Here is a 19,893-nt window from a genome sequence, read left to right as displayed (position 1 = left end):
TTTTCCTATTCACTTATTGGGTGGTCCCTAGTCAGAATTTCTAGATTATGGTCAGAAAAATCAAAAATCATAGTTTGGTTTCTAGTGGAGATGAAACCTGATTAATATTGAGAAAGAAGTTGTTCCTTGCTTAAGATGATTATGAAAGACAGAAAACATTCTATGGTCAAAATCTTCCATTTCTTCACAACACACTAATCTTCCGGGATTTTTCCTAGTAAAATATGAATACATTTTTAGCTCTTTAATGTCACGTCATCCTATTGGGAGAACTCAGATTTAGAAATTGTTTTACTGGACTGCCCAAAAAGAGGAGTGTTAGGTTTATGAAAATAAATCTAACACAATTTAGTTCAGTAATTGAAATAGTTTGAGAACCTTTGTCCCAAAATGTCATTTTAATTTTGACAACTAGTGTTGTACACACTTCCGGTAAATGCTGATTAAAATGAAAGTGTATTGCCGTTTTGGATTTATTTTAAGGTATATAAAGTCATTTTCATATAGTTATTAGTAATTATATATTAATTAATTTCATAATTTACAAGATTTTTAATAAAACTATGATTTATAGCTCAAAAATAAATATTTGTAACATTGAAGACCGATTTTTTTCCCGAAAAAACTATTTTTACATGATGTATCCAAACGCAACAGTGGTTGAAAAAAATACAGTGACACGTCCACCCACCCTGTCAAACATCCACGGTTCTACTGTTTCTGCATGACAATTTTTCATGTTTTAACATTTAAAAATGGTAAGAATCATTGAAATTCTTCATAAATATTATTGATAAAGTGAATTTAGGCGTCCTGAAGTAATAGTAAAGTCCTGGCCACGTAGTAGATTGTTTGGCAGTAGTGTGTCATCATTCATGTCGGCGTTCTGTCCATGTAATTTCTACACGTCTCACAATATTTGTGAGTTGTTTAGTGTTTCTAACGTGTCGTGTTATTATGTTTCCGAAGCCGTTGAGATTGGATACCAAGAGGAAGTTGACCGCGAGGTCTGACCGAGTCAAGTGCGTGGATCAGCATCCAACCGAAACATGGGTTCTCTGCTCGCTGTACAATGGAGATGTGAACATATGGAACTACGAGACTCACACACAGATCAAAAGATTCGAAGTAAGTCTATATTTCCTATAAGAATGACCTACATTTAATTTTATACTTGTACCACTTGGAACCTACACATTATGATAACAATTGACTTTCATCATCTGTCAAAATGTATATGCTCTGTATGTGGTGTAACCTATGATTGCACATTGATTTAAATTGTTGCAAGTATTTAACTGTTGTACTCCAAAGTATGGAATCTTTATGTGGAATTAATTTTAATCTTATGCAAGAAACCATCAGACCAGATTTTATTGAGAAGATAATGTTTAATTTCTTCTTATCTTCCCTTTCTTATTTTCATATTAAGTTCTATTATTGAGTAGGTACATCAACTAATATAGACCAATTTATGGAGCTATGTGTAGGATAGTATGAGTAGTTTATAATAATTTGAGTAAATGTCACAGTGTACATATGAGTAGTTTGTTTCTACTACTTATATAATTAAAGCCAAACCAAAGCCAAAAGTTTGTCCACACTGTGACATGCATGTTATTGTTTATCAGGTAAGCAGCCCATTGTTAGCTTGTTATCTTTGATTGGAATGTCTAAAAACATTTACAATCCTTCATTACTAATTTAATGTGAACATTTTTGGAGATATATGAATAGATTTATGCATAACATTTCATACAAAATCTTTAGATAGATTTTTCTAATACTACCAAGTAGACAACAGGCATAAAGCCCAGCTGATTGGAAGTGGACTGTGGTCTGCAACACCATGGTGTGACAAGTGCATTTTTGGCTGTGAATAAATATTATCAAGCTTTTTTTAAAGGTCTCTAGGGTAAACCAAGATTTTGGTACATCAGTATAATATAATCTATAATAGGACATGGGTGTTTTTGACCCCTATACTGAGCCTGAGTATTGTTAATAGATGCTCAGGCTTTAACATAATGATATTGTAATACCACTTAACAGTAACTTAACTAAATATAAATATTTATCTCCCAAATTTCTTTTCTCTATTTTACTATAGTCAAATTTTACCTGTTCAAGGTCCAAAATATTTATTTAGGAGATTATAATTTTTTGTCAATTATCTTGCACCAACTCAATGTAATGTTATCTTAATATTTTCTTTTGAACTAGAAAAATAAATAAATGTGCATTGCACAGAACAAGCCTGATAACCATAATGTTATCTTACTGAGTTAAAAACTGTTCTATAATATTTTACTTCCACTGATGATTTAAAATCACAGTCCATTTTTATAATTGCAACACCAGTTTTAAAATGTTAATGCACATTTAACTTTTTTACTTTTGATAATATATTTTAATTGTGGCAACTCCACTACCTTAATAATTATTCATGGCTTCAAACATTTAACTATTTTACTTTTGATAATATATTTTAATTGTAGCAACTCCACTACCTAAATAATTATTCATGGCTTCAAATAATGGTAGCAGCTGCATTGTTTTTGTAAGTAGTAAGGCCATAATGAGGCTATAATGAGGTGAAACAGGTTTATGGCAAAAAATATAATATAGATAATATTCCTAATTTATTCCTGGTATAAATTAAGCAATATATTGGGTATAAAGCTATCTCTGGGGACAATGCTTGTTTGATTGTAAACACTTTATTGCACAAAGAAAACACATACAAAGAAAGCAGTAAAAAAGAGAGACATACAAAGGGAGACTTATCCCAGAAAGGGAATTCTTCCAGCCAAATGAACATTCAGGAATAATATGTGAATATGCCATTCTTGGGAAATTTTAAACACTTGCCAACTAACACTATCGGCATGCGACATTATATCACTCTCTTCCTTATTTTTTCCTCTTTGAATAAAGCATTTAAGTTATGCATAAAGGTGTTAAATTTAGTAAATGAGTTATAAGCACTAAGTGGTATTTAAATGATTACCATTATGATTACTGCCATTCATTGATTCTATTCTATTAATTTATTTTAAGAGAAATAAATGGATACAGATACAATATCACGTATTTATCTAATATAGCATAGACAGAGCCGAGAGTGAAACTCGACGGCCATTTTTAGCCAAAGGAAAGACATGAAACTAATAAATTTGTGCAGGTATGCAACTTACCGGTGAGGGCAGCCAAGTTCGTCCCGAGGAAGAACTGGGTGATCACGGGCTCAGATGACATGCAGATCCGCGTGTTCAACTATAACACGCTGGAGAGGGTACACGCGTTCGAGGCGCACTCTGACTACGTGCGCAGCATCGCCGTGCACCCAACACAACCCTATATTCTTACTAGCAGTGGTATGACTCCCTCTCTTTCTCTCTCATATGAGTACATTCTTAGTAACTCTCATATAGCTATTCCTTTACTCCTTTAAAGACAGCTTGATCTGCTAAGAGCAAACACCTTGACACAATAGTGGATCACCAACTTTGACCAATTAAAGTTAGGCAGAATTAGTGAGGCTCTGTTCAGATACCGCTTTACTGCACAGAAATAGACTCCTTAAAAGCAACGGGTCTGTCCAATATTTTTTCAAATTCAGCTTCATAGGTACTTTTTCACTTCAAGTTTTATATTACAGCAATTTCTTAAAAAGCTACAAACCACAAACTACTGTACTTCTTCTCTTACTTCTCTACTTGCATGGTCTTCGGCATTTGCTATTCTTCAATCTAATCTAATAATAATAGCCATTATTCAACCAATTTAACAGTTACGTTTTTAAGATTTGAATGTAATTGTACAAGCGGCCCCATGGATGACGTTAACCTCCATCCACATGAAGATATGGAGTGGGACCGCACGCCATATCTAACTACTAAATTATAAACAATTGTGCAGATGATCTTCTGATAAAGCTGTGGAACTGGGACCGCAGCTGGGCCTGCCAGCAGGTGTTTGAGGGGCACACACACTTCGTGATGCAGATCGTCATCAACCCTAAAGACAACAACACCTTCGCTAGTGCCAGCCTGGATACCACTGTCAAGGTCAGTTAACGGTGAATAAACAGAAAACTGCAGTAAGTTTTTCTGCAGTTTTCTGTTTATTGAGTTTTTTTCTAGTTCACTCTTAAGGTATCACTTCCACTCGGCAAAATGACGTTCATTCAAAAGTGAATTTTAAAACCTGCTAAAGGGTGCTATAAAACTATTTCATTTTGAAATAAGTGTGGAACATTGAGCAGTGTCGGTCTAGGTACTGGCTGGACAAATGTCTGCACGGGTTCTCTTCTCTTCATTTCTGCTCTTAAACAGCAGTGCTTGCTTTGTTGTGTTCCGGTTGAAGGGATACTGCGTAATTGGCATTCTTGCAGGCGTCCATATGCTGTGGTGACCACTTCACATCAAGTGGGCCGAAATCCTGTTTGTCTGTTTGGTAGTATAAAAAAAAATAACTTCAGGTGTGGCAACTGGGCTCCTCCATTTCAAACTTCACGCTGGAAGGCCACGAGAAGGGCGTCAACTGTGTGGACTATTACCACGGTGGTGACAAGCCTTACCTTATAAGTGGCGCCGACGACAGACTGGTGAAAATATGGGATTATCAGAACAAGACCTGCGTACAGACCTTGGAAGGTAAGCTAGTTATCTGTACCAGATACAATCTGTAAATAGTAGAAAACTGAACCAGAGACAGTCTTAGAAAAGAGTAGAAAGTAATTGAAGGTGCTGTTTTGTTTGACTGGCAACACTGTGGTGGTAATGGTGGTAGTAATTAACCATTGGTATTGCAATGGCAAAAAAATGTAGTTTTAAAATATCCGTTTTTTACGTTTTATACATATATAGATTGTATATGAACTAGATTGTACACGCCAATGCCTCTTTTTTTTCCCATTCTTCTTTCGTGGGTCTACTGGAAGAAATTTCTATTGAAATAAGAAGTACTTAGTTTCCTATTTGTATTTACACTGTTATGTTGTGTACATAAATAAATAAATAAAATAAATAGATTGACATAAGATATAGGTTGGGTAAATATATAGTATAGTTTTTGTGGAGCAGCTAGTAAAAGCTTTAAATCCATTAATTTCTTCCAATATAGATAAAAGTACTAATTTAAACATTCTTTGTAAACTTACCATAGCTTATCGTATTTTTTTCATATACTTATCAATGTACTTACGTGGCAGTGTAAATCAGCTCGTTGTAAAAATGTTCCATTCAGGTCACACGCAAAACGTGTCAGCTGTTTCATTCCACCCGGAGCTGCCGATCCTGCTGACCGGTTCAGAGGACGGCACCGTCAGGATATGGCACGCTGGCACTTACAGACTCGAGTCATCATTAAACTACGGCTTCGAAAGAGTCTGGACTATTTCTTCTATGCACGGCTCCAATAATGTGGCTATAGGGTAAGTAATATACACTTTACAGCAACATTTTAAGGTTATTTTTTACGCTAAACCCGGGCTACGCGACGTCACAGCCTCCGACGCGGCTGGGATCATGCGGAGATGAGAGAGAGAGAGAAGGTAAGTGGTATACAATGAGCCTCCAATCCTAGAATAGGACCACTACACGCTCTCCCATGGTTATCGTACGTACTCTAAACTACTAAAATGGTGTTGCTATTAAGCTGTGCCTTTATATTAGCATAGCTATGTATCCCATAGTCGCCTCGTGCGACATCCTCAGAGGTTCTATTCTAAGACGGCACCACATACCAGATTGGATTCAATTTGATGTTGCATCAAAATAAATTCAATTTATTTTGCATAAAAAAAAATTAAATTTGATATTGCATAAAAATAAAACAATGTAATATAATTCAACAGCTATGATGAGGGGACCATAATGATAAAGATGGGCAGAGAGGAGCCTGCGATATCAATGGACGTCAACGGAGGCAAAATTATTTGGGCTAAACATTCCGAGATGCAACAAGTCAACTTGAAGGCTTTACCAGAAGGTAAGTAGTATTGTAATTACGTTCATTGTTCGTTACACAAGCAACCCAATTTCATCGAAACAGATTAATATCCATCCATTCTTGTATCCACAACGACAATTAGGAACTTTATCTCTTTCCAACAGGTACAGAGATAAAAGACGGAGAGCGAGTGCCAGTAATGGCAAAAGACATGGGTTCCTGCGAGATATACCCACAGACGATCGCACACAATCCCAACGGCAGGTTCGTGGTGGTTTGTGGCGATGGGGAGTTCATAATATACACCGCTATGGCGCTAAGGAACAAGGCTTTCGGCACTGCGCAAGAGTTCGTCTGGGCCTTTGACAGTTCCGAATACGCCACCTTGGAGAATTCCAGTACTGTCAAAGTATTCAAAAACTTCAAGGAGAGAAAGAGTTTCAAGCCGGAGTATGGTGCTGAAGGTATGTTAATTTTTCTCTGTTCGTGTAGCTATATAATGATAGACTCGGATAGAACTTAGGGCTAGTATACATTATATTTCTTTTTTTTGTTTTGGATTTATAGTGGATAGCATGCTCCTCTTTATTTATTTATATTTGCATACCTATATTCGGTAACCCACCGACACCACCCAGGGTTAACGCAAATAAAATGTAACTTATGCAACTCCAATTATACGTATAAATGAGTACTTAATTTCGTGTTAAAAAGGTAGCATTATCGAAAGGGATGGATAAAATTGATAACCGAAATCTCGAATACTACTCAATTTAATTATCGCGCGAGGTACAGTTTAAGGATTATTTGCAACAGGCCTCAGTATAGTTTTCATGTATGTACGCGCCGGAGATTAACTTTGGCGCGACATATTAAACTTAGGCCAGTGTGTTCTCGGTTTCATTCAGCACGGCTACATGTGAAAAATAATAGAAAAACTGAATGTGTTTTTTCAAATTTATTTTCATTTTATTCGACAGGTATTTTCGGCGGCTTCATGTTGGGCGTGAAATCAATCAGTGGTGTAGCATTCTCCTTCTACGACTGGGAGCATTTAGAGCTAATCAGACGGTAATTGTTCAACTTTATCAATATATTTTGTAATTTCATTACTACTGTTTGTTTATTTATTTTATGTTACATATTATGCAACAATATTATTTATTTATTTATAAAACTATTATTCCAAGTAAATATATACTTATAAACAAATGGCGAACTTAATGCTATAAGCATTCTCTCCCGACTAACCATTAGGAGAAACAGAGAAAACTTGTGCGGCGCAAAAAAGTAACTTAAATACAAATACTACCACATACTGAAATACAATAATAACTACATATATAAAATATAAATAGCAAAGCATACACATAAGACTACATATATATATAAATATATAAATACGTACAAACCAAAATAATAAAAATATAATATGTCTAAGAAATATGTTAAAATAATATTATATATGGTACAAACGTATGGAACAAGTGGTTGGAATTTATATAGATCTGCTTTATTTCTTTCTTATCTATTTGTTGTCCAAGCCCAGGAAACCCAGGGTTCGTTTTACTATATTTTCTTCACTGCCTGTTTTCGATATCCAAGCTGAGCGATAGTTAACGATGTGTTATTTCCATGTAAACTGAAACCAAAGACTAGAAATCAAAGAGAAACCGATTTTGTTTCTAGTAAGTCAGTGATGCGTGTATAATATATTTTTGCTTGAAGCGATTGTTGATTATTAATATGCTGTTAATGTTATTTCTTCATGCGATTACTTTTGTATTATGCTAATGCTTAAGAGAAACGTATCACGGTAAACGTATCGGTTAATAACGTCAAGATGGGTCCTGTTTCACAGACGTAAAATTACATTATTAATTAGTAATGTTTTTCAGCTATTTATTTCAATAGAAACACAATTGTAAATTCAGAGCTCAGGTTTCTTCACGATATTTTCTTTCACCGCAATCACACTTGATTGCGGACATATTAAAATTTTTATGAGGCACGAGTGAGGGTTTGAACCTGGGATCTTTCTGCGAAATACAATTTTTTTATGGTCCCTTATTTCTTGTGTCTATCTATCATAAATAATGTATAATAAGGTTGGTTAGACATTTGTTAAAATTTGCAATGTTTTGTCTTTATTTCCTGCTTGCGACTACTTTTTGTATTATGTATTCGTATATGTGTTTTTAACCGAAAAGGTGGCGTGACCACTGTGGATATCGTAGGAGATTAAGGGATAAAAATCCATAACTGCTGAGTGGCAAAGGCATAGTCCAAGAGCACTTCAAAATTAACGAATATTTCTAAGCGGATTCCGTGTTCGCTAGCGTCACAGCCGTGAATGCAACATCACGCTCAGATGAGAAAGAGAGAGAGAGAGATTTCACAAAAGTCGTAATAATGTGACAAGAAGCAAGTATAAAACTTCTTGAAAGGCTGGCAAACATCCTGTGATGCTCCTAGTATTGCAGTTGTTCCTGGCAGCGGTGATCACTTACCATCAGGTGACCCGCTCGCTCGTTTGCTGTCCTTTACCTTAAAAATATGTCAACTGCCATATTGCGGCCCTGCCAGCGTGTTCAAATATTTAACCTTTTTTCATAGCAATTTTAAATAATGGATTATCGATTGCAGTTATATTTTTGGGTTTCTTATATATTGTTAATGTTTTCAATTTCATCCTCATTCAGCTCAAGTATATAATTTGCTCTTGCTCGCGACTTCTTATGCGCCGTTTTATAAAAATTTCCGTTCCCGAAGGATTTTCGGGAATCTTAGCACCTCAATACCACATTTCCCAGGGCATATATATGTAGGCTAGGAAGTTTATGTAAAAATAATACTTATGTTTTTGATGCTACTTTAATAAGTTGGTTAATATATACATTTAAATAAATATAATATAATTTAATTCCGCAATAGTGACACTTGGCGGCCCAAGTGTCACTATTGCGGAATCAACTTTGCGCGGCCGAAAGAAAATGTATAAACATACGTTATAGAAGAAATTTCCAATCCATCTGTGAAAATTTTGATAGATTGGAAGTGACAGAGCCAGAGAGTTTATGTATACTTTTTAGTGATTCCAACCGCATTTAATGGTGGCTACACGCTATCGCCGAACTCTGACAGATGCCGGCGCGAATGCACGAGTACTGCGTAGTTTGAGCACTCTTATTTACCGAAATGAAAAATTTGCAATGTATACCGAAACTGTTTACTTCAGCGAACTGTTTCACGATAATGTTTAATGTATTGCCGGCATAATAAATGATTTGGATACTGTCGTCGCATTCGACATATTTCTTCGTGAATGAGATGGGAATCTTTTTGAAATATCAAATGAGCCGTATGTTATGTGAATCTGGAAGTAAATATACAGGAGCGATGTTTTTTATTACGCGACACGCCGAAGGAAATCTTACTCTATATCTTATAATCTATATATTTATCTCATTCGTCTCCGCATGTTTCCGATGGCCCAGAAGCCGTGAAGCACTTTGTCTTTGTGAGGCTTTGTCTGTCGTTGTCAGTATGTTTCGCAAAAAGTTCGTGTAGACAAAAAAAAGAGGATGAACGTCACTACAGTTTTTGATGTAACTCAATATGGTAGTTGACGCTGTGCATAAAATAAAACGTATAAATGCATTCATATAATGAAACACGATAATCGAATGTCACTTAAATCGATACATTTTATTTATAGTAACATATTTTTTTTGTTTAAGTATAATAAAACACTTTTTGACCCCAACATTTGTGACGTCACTTGTGCCCATTGCCATATAAGCACATATATATTTTTTATATTTTTTTGTTTTTGACACATGGAAAAGTAATCTGATTTGACTTGAAGGCAACTACTCTATTTGTATCAACCGGTCGCTTGTTTTCAGAATCGAGATTCAGCCACGCCACGTGTACTGGTCAGAGAGTGGCAACCTCGTGTGCCTCGCAACAGACGACGCCTACTTCGTGCTGAAGTACAACGCTGCGGTGGTCACCAGGGCCAGGGAGACCAACACCAACATCACAGAGGACGGAATCGAAGATGCTTTTGAGGTTGATTTCCATATACGCACCCAAGATCTACTCCCGACGAGGATACTCCTCAACGGTTTACGGAAAATAAAAGATTCAATGACATTTTTATCAAAAACTAATTATAACTTTTGTTTATGTTTAGTTAGCACTAAAGTCAATTCTTATGGCCATGTTATCGGTTCCACTCTCGGCTGTGTAGCCCCCAAAAGCTCTGAAAATGTTGACACAGTTTGTATGTGTTTTTAAAAAAATATAATGTCCAAACAGGTGGTTGGAGAGGTAAATGAAACGGTGAAGACTGGCATCTGGGTGGGCGACTGCTTCATCTACACGAACTCTCTGAACAGGATAAACTATTACGTCGGCGGCGAGATCGTAACGATATCGCACTTGGATCACAACATGTACATTTTGGGCTACGTCGCGAAGGAGAATAGGTGAGCGCAGATTGTGTAAACAGCGGTTATAGTATAGACTTTGTCATTCTTTCTCTTCGCTCGTACTCGTTCATGAGAAATGCACATAAGACGTTGCTGCGTTGCGACGTGCAACGCTTTGATAACGAGATTCTAAACGAAATTCAAGGAATAAAAGGGACTGAAGAAGTAAAGGGAGAAGAGGTAACAAAACTCACTCACTTTGCCTTATGGCAATAATCCGCTAATGTTATTATTAGTGGATTATTAACTTTTTACTTTAATACATGTATTCTTTGTAAATATTGTATTCAATATTGATAATACAATAAAAGGTTTTTTCTCGCAGACTGTACCTGAACGACAAGGAGCTGAACATCGTATCGTATTCTCTTCTGCTGTCGGTACTGGAATACCAGACGGCGGTGATGCGAGGGGACTTCGAGACCGCGGACCGAGTGCTGCCGACCATACCGCACGACCACCGCACTAGAGTTGCGCACTTCTTAGAGAAACAGGTACTGTGACGTCGTTTTACCGGTTAACATGATGAAGTGGTAGTGTTCAAGTGGTAAAGACCGTGCACGTATGATCGAGAAGTCCCAGATTCGAATGCTCTTACTGCTACATAACTTTGTATGCAAATCTGACAAAAGTTAATCTATTTGCAAAATACGTGTAAATTGAAACATCAACGAATTTTAAACACCACCACGTCTATTTCTCTCTATAACTCGACTTTTGACGACCTCGGTGGCGCAGTGGTAAAGTGCTTGCCTCTGGAGATCCCGGGTTCGATCCCCGGTCGGGTCATGATGGAAAATGATCTTTTTCTGATTGGTCCCGGTCTTGGATGTTTTTATCTCCATATGTATTTGTTATAAAATATAGTATCGTTGAGTTAGCATCCCATAACACAAGTCTCGAACTTACTTTGGGGCTTCTTCAATCTATGTGATTTGACGTAATATTTAAAAAAAAAAGTTTTCATAGTGGTCTAGTATATAGGTGGTAGTTTCATAGTGGTGGCATACTTTATTATCCAACTACAATAAAGACGAATGCCCCAGCAGTTGGGACGTTTAAATGGCAGGTGAACATGATGATATTCAAAGTGGTGTCTTGTTCCCAGGGATTCAAACAACAAGCGTTAGCAGTGTCCACGGAGCCCGAACACCAGTTCGAGCTGGCGCTGTCTCTAGGAGAGCTGCGGCGCGCAAAGCAACTAGCCGAGGAAGCAACCGCAGCCGAGGTATGTCTGTCGCTATATAGTATTACATGTACGTACTTAAAATGTGTAATTTTATTTTTGTCATATAACATTATACTGAATGCTATATGACAAAAATTAAATCCCACATTTTTTGATTTGTCCAAATGCTCCATACTAAATCACACTAATACGACTTCACGATTCACTGGAAGTCACGATTGAGTAATATTTTCGCAAAGATATGCTTGTTGACAGCAATCTTAAATATTGCTTTTATGGTGAAGAATTCATAATAAAAGTTTTTTTTAAGAGTTTGCGATGGTTGAGTGTATTTTAAAATTTTATTGTTTTTTTAAAATCGACTTTCCGAGTAAATTTAGGTTTTCATATAATGATCCAGCTGCACTGTTACAGTCTATAAATCATCACAATGATCTAAAATATATCAATTTCATCTAGAGTATTCATATTTTTTTACAATTTGCTGACCTTTTCATCTACCCCATTATTATAGTTATAAAACAAATCAAATGACTCTTTATACGGGTGCTTAATAAAACACTCGATAAGATTTAGACTTTCAAAATTGGTGTGATTGTAGGGAGTTCCCTCGCGATCGTCAGCCGCGCGGTGGTCCAGGCTAGGAGCGGCGGCGGCGGCGGCAGCGGACACCGAACTTACGAAGATCTGCTACCAGAGTGCGCAGGATTACAGCGCTCTGTTGCTCTTCGCGGCAAGCACCGGTATGATTATTAATCGACAAGAACCTCGTTCTTAAATTTATTGATGACTATATTTTGCCCGGGGCTTCGCTGCTGTGAGAATTTTGAGATAAAATATAGTCTATAGCAATTTTGAATAATGCACCTTTCTAATGGTAAAAGAATTTTTGAAATCGGTTCGGTAGTTTCGGAGATTACCCGCCTCAAACATACAAACTTACAAACTCTTTATAATCATAGTATAGATGATGATGAGCTACCATCGTTTCCAACTTTTAGGGAATCTAAGCTCTTTTCGAATGGTTCGAATGGGAGTATATGTTTGTTTGTAATAGCTTTTAATGTATCTAAGTTTTTTTATTTCAAAGTATATTCACAACAAGATGATTAATTAAAATAAAAACTAAATTAAACTTACTTGCAATTAAAACTAACTTTAACAAATAAAGTAATAAAGTATGAATAAATAAAATTGATTTAAATAAAAAAATGACCCTAAAACGTCAACGTCGCTAGTTCCCTAGAGTTCGTTTGTTTGATTTCAAATTTTTATTGTTATTTTTATGGATATGTTCATTCTTTATTGATTGTCCGGCTTCATCCGTGTAAAGATAGTTAAAAATGATAATTTCAAAAATTATTTTTTATCATTGTTCCTAGGCGACAAGCCGTTGTTACAAGAGGTGGCGCGGATGTCAGCGGAGCAAGGAGACGACAACATCGCGTTCCTGGCTTACTTCACCCTCAACGATCTGGACCAGTGTCTGCAGCTGCTGATCAAGAGAGACAAACTGCCCGAGGCTGCCTTCTTTGCCAGGTACTAGACGTTCACAGTCAATTGAATCTGACTGGAGCAAATTAATGCCCGGCTCCATTGTGTCGACGTAACACTTTGCAGCTCCTTTGTTTTCCATAGGTTTTGACATTGACGTGCATCGAATTTCCATACAAATTCTGCGTTGTCCGTCGACAGACGTCAAAACAATGGAGGACGACGGAGTAATCGGGTTGCAACCTTACTGGATTGCTCGCTGTCGGTTCACGTGTTGTCAATGTAAAGTATGTCTACAGAGGACGTTATAAAGCTCGCTTTTCAATAAACGTGATGATGTTAGCCGCTAGATGTAGCGGGGCAGGAGCGGCGCGGTAGAACTATGCTACGGACTATGAGTTCTTTCGACTTTACTTTTCAGAAGGTGTCGTTGCGAAATAATTTTAGTAGTTAATTACTATTTTGCATGGTAATTGTCATAAATAATTACGAAATTCGACGTGATTATTTGCATGAGATAATCTAATATCTTAATAAAAAATTGATTTGATTTTATTTTATCTTTCCTCCGTCTCTTTCCACTTTTACCAGTCTAAATCAACGTCGGGCAATATTTCTGAAAGGTTGTCTTTAGAATACAAGTTGTATCTTTTCAGATCATACATTCCCTCGAAGATGTGCGACATTGTGAAGCTGTGGCGGCAGTCGGTGAGCGTCACCAACGCCAAATCTGGCCAGGCGCTCGCCGACCCACAGCAGTACGAGAATCTGTTCCCGGAGTTTGCGGTCAGTATTGATGTGTAATAATAATTTATCTATGACATATGTCACCTTTTTTAAAAGGCCGCCATTGTAAGAAAGCATCTTTTACACATACTAATCCGATTCAACACAAAGGCCACAAAATTAACGACCAAAAACGTTCGTCACGGCGTCCCTGAAGATACAAGCAGGAATTACATAAATAATCTTCTCCCTGATACTTGGTATATCTAATAAATAATGATTTATTTATTGATCATTTACATACATATATGTTACATTACTAAAACATTGCAATATAGAAAATAATCAGTCGGCGATTCAGTCATCAAGAATCAAGGACTTTACCAGTGTGTATATATTATTTGCAAACTAGCGGCCTGTCCCGGCTCCGTACGTGCAAAAACAATAAATTATACACCTAAATCTACCTCAGGAATCACACTACCTTTTGGTGAAAACCGAATGAAAATCAGTGCCGTCGCTTCTGAGTTTACCACAAACAGACAGATGCGGCAGTGGAATTAAATTGATTAATTGAATTGTTTAATGTCGAATTTCGTAAATATTTAAGAGGACTCTGTTTTATAATATGTTATGATGATCTATCAATCAACTTGCAGGAATCGCTAGAGTTGGAGAGGTTTCAGCGCACATTCGGCTTCGACCACATGTCGCAGATGAGCAAGCTGCCAACAAATTCAAAGACCTGCAACATCGAGCGGGACCTCGCAGAGGAGATGGCGGACGCGATCAAACAGGGCCTGTACACACCGGGAGTGAAGACCCTCGAAAATGGACCAAGGTTTGTCATTAGCCAACATATCAAATCCATACTAATATTATAAAGAGAAATGATTGGTATTTTTGTTTGTAATGAATAAACTACTGGGCCGATTTTGATGAAATTTCACACAGGGATAGAAGAATCCTTCAGAAGTGACACAGGCAATTTTTTTTTATTCTGATTTTACCCGAGCGAAGCCGGGGCGGGCCGCTAGTAGTATAAATAAAAAAAGCTAAATAAACCTTTTTCACAGTATTTTTTTACTACAAGCTTTTATTATTCTCAAGCGACGTGGAAATTAACTTTGTAGGACAAGCAGAAGTAGGTCAGATGTTTAACACCAGATTGAAGACTACAAGTACTTCTAGACAATTGATAAGAAAATCGTGACACGCTGGTGTCTCTTATTGACGCCATTTAACGAAAAGTGACGTAACATAAATCCTTCATACTAAAATAACATTATAATAGAATTATTTAAGTTTGTAATCATGCAACATCTTTGCTAATACATGTGTCTTGTCTACTAATACAACAACAGTAAATGGTGATTTCTTCTGAAATCGCTCACATCGTTCTCCATACAATTTCCCCACCCTCTTTAAATTTGGAACCGCTATGTTGAAAACGCGTATTTTTTGACAGTACTTCAGTAGAAGAAGACAGTACGGCGACGCAGCCGCAGCCGCCCCAAGAACAGAAATTGAAACGTAAAGATTCCCTCGATATAATGGAAGAGATCGAACGAGAAATCGATGGGATGGAATTGCAAGTATCCATCGATAGCGTGGTACGTGCACATTGATTCGTTTTAGCTGACTAAATTGTGTAAAACTCATCAGTTAAACATGTGAGAACACATGTTTAATTTACGAGTTTTATGTCGGCTGTACATCGTCGGCAAACAGTATAAATTGTCGGTTATTTATGACGGTAAATAAAATCTTTCAAACTACTCATTAATTCGTGTCGGCCTCTGTTTGAACGGTAGTGCGTAGCCGACATTATAACCACACCGAGCTAACGAACGTTTTTCTCTCTTTATGGTAGACTGGTATATTGCGACAGAAAGAGACAAGTATAGCCGCTGAATTCATTGACTCGGTGTGGATACATTTGGTTTCTGTTCATATTACAATGTGCCATCAAAAATTTGCCTAAGGTCCTAATTCCTGAATACTCATATGCTTTAACTGTAACGTCGTGCCTTATCCGGGTCTGAAAAGGGCACGTTAAAGGTCTTTAGTCCACAGCACACTACGTTGAACGCATGTTGCATACAACCTAAATCACTTGAAAATAATGTCAACATCGTATGAAATAGAAATAAATAATTACAAAATTTACTCATCCATTTTTAAAAATAATTTATTGTTAGAACTACGTTAGACAAATCTAGCCGTTTAGTTTTAATAATATAAATTATTTGCGCATGCCAGTTATATAGAATGACAAGGATATCTGGTCAGACGAGGGCGTCGCTGCTGTTGAATATATTTGACAAAAAATGTCTCACATTCTGAAAGTTTACATTTTTGTTCCTGCCTGCTCAAGTACCCTTCTCATTCTGTATGTATGTATATATGCGAATATTACAGTTGGTTTTGTTTTCTTTTTTACAAAAACAAAGGAAAATGAAAGAGGTAACTGTCACGGCTCAATCTAGATGACACGCGTTTTGAGACAGTTGCTGACCGATTGTGGGTTTCGAATTATATAAAAAAATGTTGCTTACTTTGTTGGCTACGTTTATTCTAAAACAACTAAAACAAACGGAGTATAAGAATTTTACGTCTCAGACCGCGTCTTTAGAGATGTGTATAGCCATGAACCAAATATAGAGAAGGACTCGGTTTATCAAGTTTTGCGCAACGACGATCTTTTTTGCACATGACCACTGAAAGGGGCGTGGCTTATTTTATTTTTCGCCCATCCATTGGGCGACGGACTAGGTATAGGGAAGCGGACGGGCTTGGCGCGTTTCTCACTCATCTGCCTTCCGCCCCGCGTATCCTCACACAACTTTTGTCGGAAAAATGGTAATATCCCCTTCTCTGTTCTTGATTCATGTATATGGCGCTTGCGTACGACTCGAGGCCGGGCATTGTGTTAGCAAGAACATTTTTCCTAAACATTGTTATTTGCTCTTAAAAAATATTCGATACGTTTCTGCGTTATTTAAATATTTTTTGTGGAGCAGTGGCCATGCTTCTCAAACATCGTTTAAATTTAGAATGTGAAATGACATGACAACAAATAAACTCATCCGGAACCCCAAGAACGATTGTTCTTTCACAGTTTCTTTTCTATTAATTTTATATACATATAACACTAGCTTCGCCCCGGAGCTTCCGGATAAAAAGTACCCTATGTGATATCCCGGGCTATATATTCTATTCGCGTACCAAATTTCATAACAATCGGATCCGTAGATTTTGAAAGATTATTAAACGTAACTCCTCACAAACTTGCGTAATTATAATATTAATAGGATATTAAATTAATCGAAAAGAATCAATGTAGAATGTAGCGATCAATGCCCGGCCTTATCCTATATATGTAGTGAATTGAAACATGTAGTGTTGTGGGAGTGTTCATATAAATTCGTGTTAACGTGTAGCAGGCACGTCTTCTCGCATGTGTCATGCACCGTTCATTACATAAATCTATTTAATAACCTATTCTTTAGAAAAGTTTATTATCCTATTCCAATATTCTATTGTATTTTTGTTTGTAATTAATAAACTTAAAACTACTCGGCCGCTTTGACGAAATTTGGCACATATATAGACGAAACTTTCTGTTGTAACATAGGTTACTTTTTTATTATGATTTTACCCGAACGAAACCGGGGCGAGCCGCATGGTATATAAATGATAGTAATCTTTATTTATATTTTACTTAATAACCATACAGTGGCTGAATAGGTTTCGGTGAAATTTGGTGAACATGTACGATGAAACCTGAAATAGTGTATGGAACACATGGTGTGCATTGATCAAATTCGGGCGTGCGAGCTTGAATATAATGAGATATTGCTATCGATCTATTGTGGATTTATGTGTTTTAATTACATAACAAAATAAAAAAAGTTCTTATTTATTTTAAATACTTTTGTATATTTATATAGCTGATTGTCTTTAAAACATATTTTCTTTTTCAGGATTTGTCGGATGAAGCTGATTTAATGGACTAAAGAATAAGTCTAATAGTGTATTTAGATTTTTTATTTTATATCATTACGATCGTGAAAAATGTATTTCCTAAAGTGCTAATACGTTTAAGATTAAAGTATTATACATATTTCTTCGCCGGTGTTTCCTTTAATATGTATTACTGTACAAATCACACATGAGTGTAATGTATTCTTAATGTTAATATTGGTTATGAATTAGTCTCACGAATGTATAAATAGAAATCGAGTTCGTTGAAGAGGTCGACAGCGCAGTACCTAGAAATTATGGCCGATTTACACGGAGCGTAGTGGCTTCGACGCGGCAGTGCCTTTACTAAATCGAATCGCCTCGCCCCGTGTAAACTATTATGTACGCGTAGAAATAAGTCATGAAAAAGATATATCTAATGTTCATTTAATTAATAATATTTTATTACAAGACAATTTACTGATATAGTTAATAGTTAAATTTAACTGGGAGATTGGAGAATATCAACTGATTTGTGTGAGCAAATCGGTCGTTCCTTTGTAGACTGCGTAATGGATATTGTCAAAACCGTTGTTGAAGTTTCACTTTGATATACCGATAATGATGTAGTTTTTATTGAATTGTCAGACCCACAGGCAGACATCTAGCTTGATCAGCGTTAATTACGCGTAAACTTTAGATTCATAGATTTAAGTATAAATCTAGCGTTATTGTCGAAAAGACAAATTAGTATACTAATGTAATGACAATCGTAGATGTGTGTCTGTGGTTAGAATTGACATTTTGGTACTTCCTTGCGAATCCACTTATTATAGCTATTTCGTAATTAAATGAAATTGGACAATGTTGTGTGTATATGTTATGACCAGTCTCTGTTTTCGTGTATTCTGATCGCTAGTGTATTTCCAAGATTGCAAGTTTATCCTTAGCTTCACTACCGCCATCTACCTGAAATGAGGCAGAAACTAGCCTTTATAAAACTCTAGCCGCAGCAATTTTTATTATATATAGCAACGATGAAGTTGCTAGAAAAAAAAAAAACAATGTAATTTATTTTTTCATTTCTGTCACAACCAAATAAATGAGCTCTAAATTTATCATTTTAACTATTTTTTTAACAAAGATGTTTTTTCACACAAGTTTTTAAAGCAGATGTATTTTATGCGCGATAAAAATCATGTCCGCGCAATAAGCCATTGAGGTGTTCCCTCGTTGGGAGCCGGACCTGGATGCATCAGGTCATGCTTATCATAATAACGCAACTGATGCCGTGTGGGAATTATCATCTCTGTAAGACAAGCAAAAGTAGGCGAAATTTTAATTGGAAGATGATAACAGACGAGCTACGGGCTGAAGATATAACTAAATAAAAGCTTGCAATAATAGGCAACGTTCCCACACTGGTATTAGAATAGAAAATTGAAAGGTAAACTGCTAATTCATGGGCAATGGTATACGAAACCTTATATAGTCTGTCAAGAAAGAGAATAAATTAAATGAGGCCGCTATCTCATGTTGGCTGGCAACTCTGGTTGATTATTAACCAATCACTACCATTATATTTGGTATTGGTGTCAAAAATAAATAAATATATTAGGACAAATCATGCATATTAAGTTAGCTAACTCAACGATACTATATTTTATAACAAATACATACATAGGTAGGTCAGAAGAAGATCGTTTTTCATCATGACCCGACCGGTTCAAAGGCAAGCACTTTGCCACTGCGCCACCGAGGTCGTCAAAATTTTCTTTACTTAACAGATTGTTAAGTAATTTTAACTTTAAACAGATACAGTGTCAAGGTCTTCGTCCATTATATGGTAGATATTGGCACTGTCTAGTCTACCCCATAATGGGTTAAGTTAGTAATGGTGTAAGTTGCGAAACTAGAAGGACAAGTGTATGGGCGTATTGGTGGCATGGATTAATACCAGGAAATTCGGCTCAAGGGTCGCTGTTGTTTTGGTATTGTTATTACTCCAAATAAAAACACAAAGCCAACGTCTTCCATAAAACATAATTAGAACGTTTTATAAATCTA

The 19,893-nt window shown here is 36.4% G+C and overlaps 1 protein-coding gene across 2 annotated transcripts; it reads left to right on the top strand.

Annotated features, from left to right (window-relative positions):
* The first annotated feature begins 650 nt into the window (after window positions 1-650).
* beta'COP (Coat Protein (coatomer) beta') lies at window positions 651-18,692 on the top strand. Of its 2 annotated transcripts, XM_053768148.1 has the most exons (19): window positions 651-758; window positions 970-1,128; window positions 3,185-3,377; window positions 3,922-4,070; window positions 4,484-4,658; window positions 5,251-5,437; window positions 5,861-5,994; window positions 6,120-6,419; window positions 6,936-7,026; window positions 9,864-10,029; window positions 10,279-10,448; window positions 10,777-10,945; window positions 11,560-11,679; window positions 12,242-12,383; window positions 13,023-13,179; window positions 13,791-13,920; window positions 14,520-14,701; window positions 15,329-15,473; window positions 17,847-18,692. In XM_053768148.1, exons 1-19 carry the CDS (start codon window positions 756-758, stop codon window positions 17,877-17,879), a joined length of 2,805 nt encoding a protein of 934 aa, XP_053624123.1. In that variant the 5' UTR covers window positions 651-755; the 3' UTR covers window positions 17,880-18,692. The 2 variants fall into 2 exon arrangements, with proteins under 2 accessions (XP_053624123.1, XP_053624124.1); XM_053768149.2 differs by lacking the exon at window positions 651-758 and having other exon boundaries at window positions 958-1,128.
* The last annotated feature ends 1,201 nt before the right edge of the window (window positions 18,693-19,893 follow it).

Source organism: Plodia interpunctella, chromosome Z, assembly GCF_027563975.2.
Source record: "Plodia interpunctella isolate USDA-ARS_2022_Savannah chromosome Z, ilPloInte3.2, whole genome shotgun sequence".
NCBI classification, from domain to species: Eukaryota; Metazoa; Arthropoda; class Insecta; order Lepidoptera; family Pyralidae; genus Plodia; species Plodia interpunctella.
Note: the sequence above shows the minus strand (reverse complement) of the source record. Positions and strands in the feature narration are given on the sequence as shown.

Excerpts from the sequence above, each read along its gene's own strand:
- beta'COP (XM_053768149.2), top strand. The coding sequence starts at position 958 with ATGTTTCCGAAGCCGTTGAGATTGGATACCAAGAGGAAGTTGACCGCG. Across the intron at positions 6,420-6,935 it reads GCCGGAGTATGGTGCTGAAG|GTATTTTCGGCGGCTTCATG; the intron begins GTATGTTAATTT and ends TTTATTCGACAG. Across the intron at positions 13,180-13,790 it reads GAGGCTGCCTTCTTTGCCAG|ATCATACATTCCCTCGAAGA; the intron begins GTACTAGACGTT and ends GTATCTTTTCAG.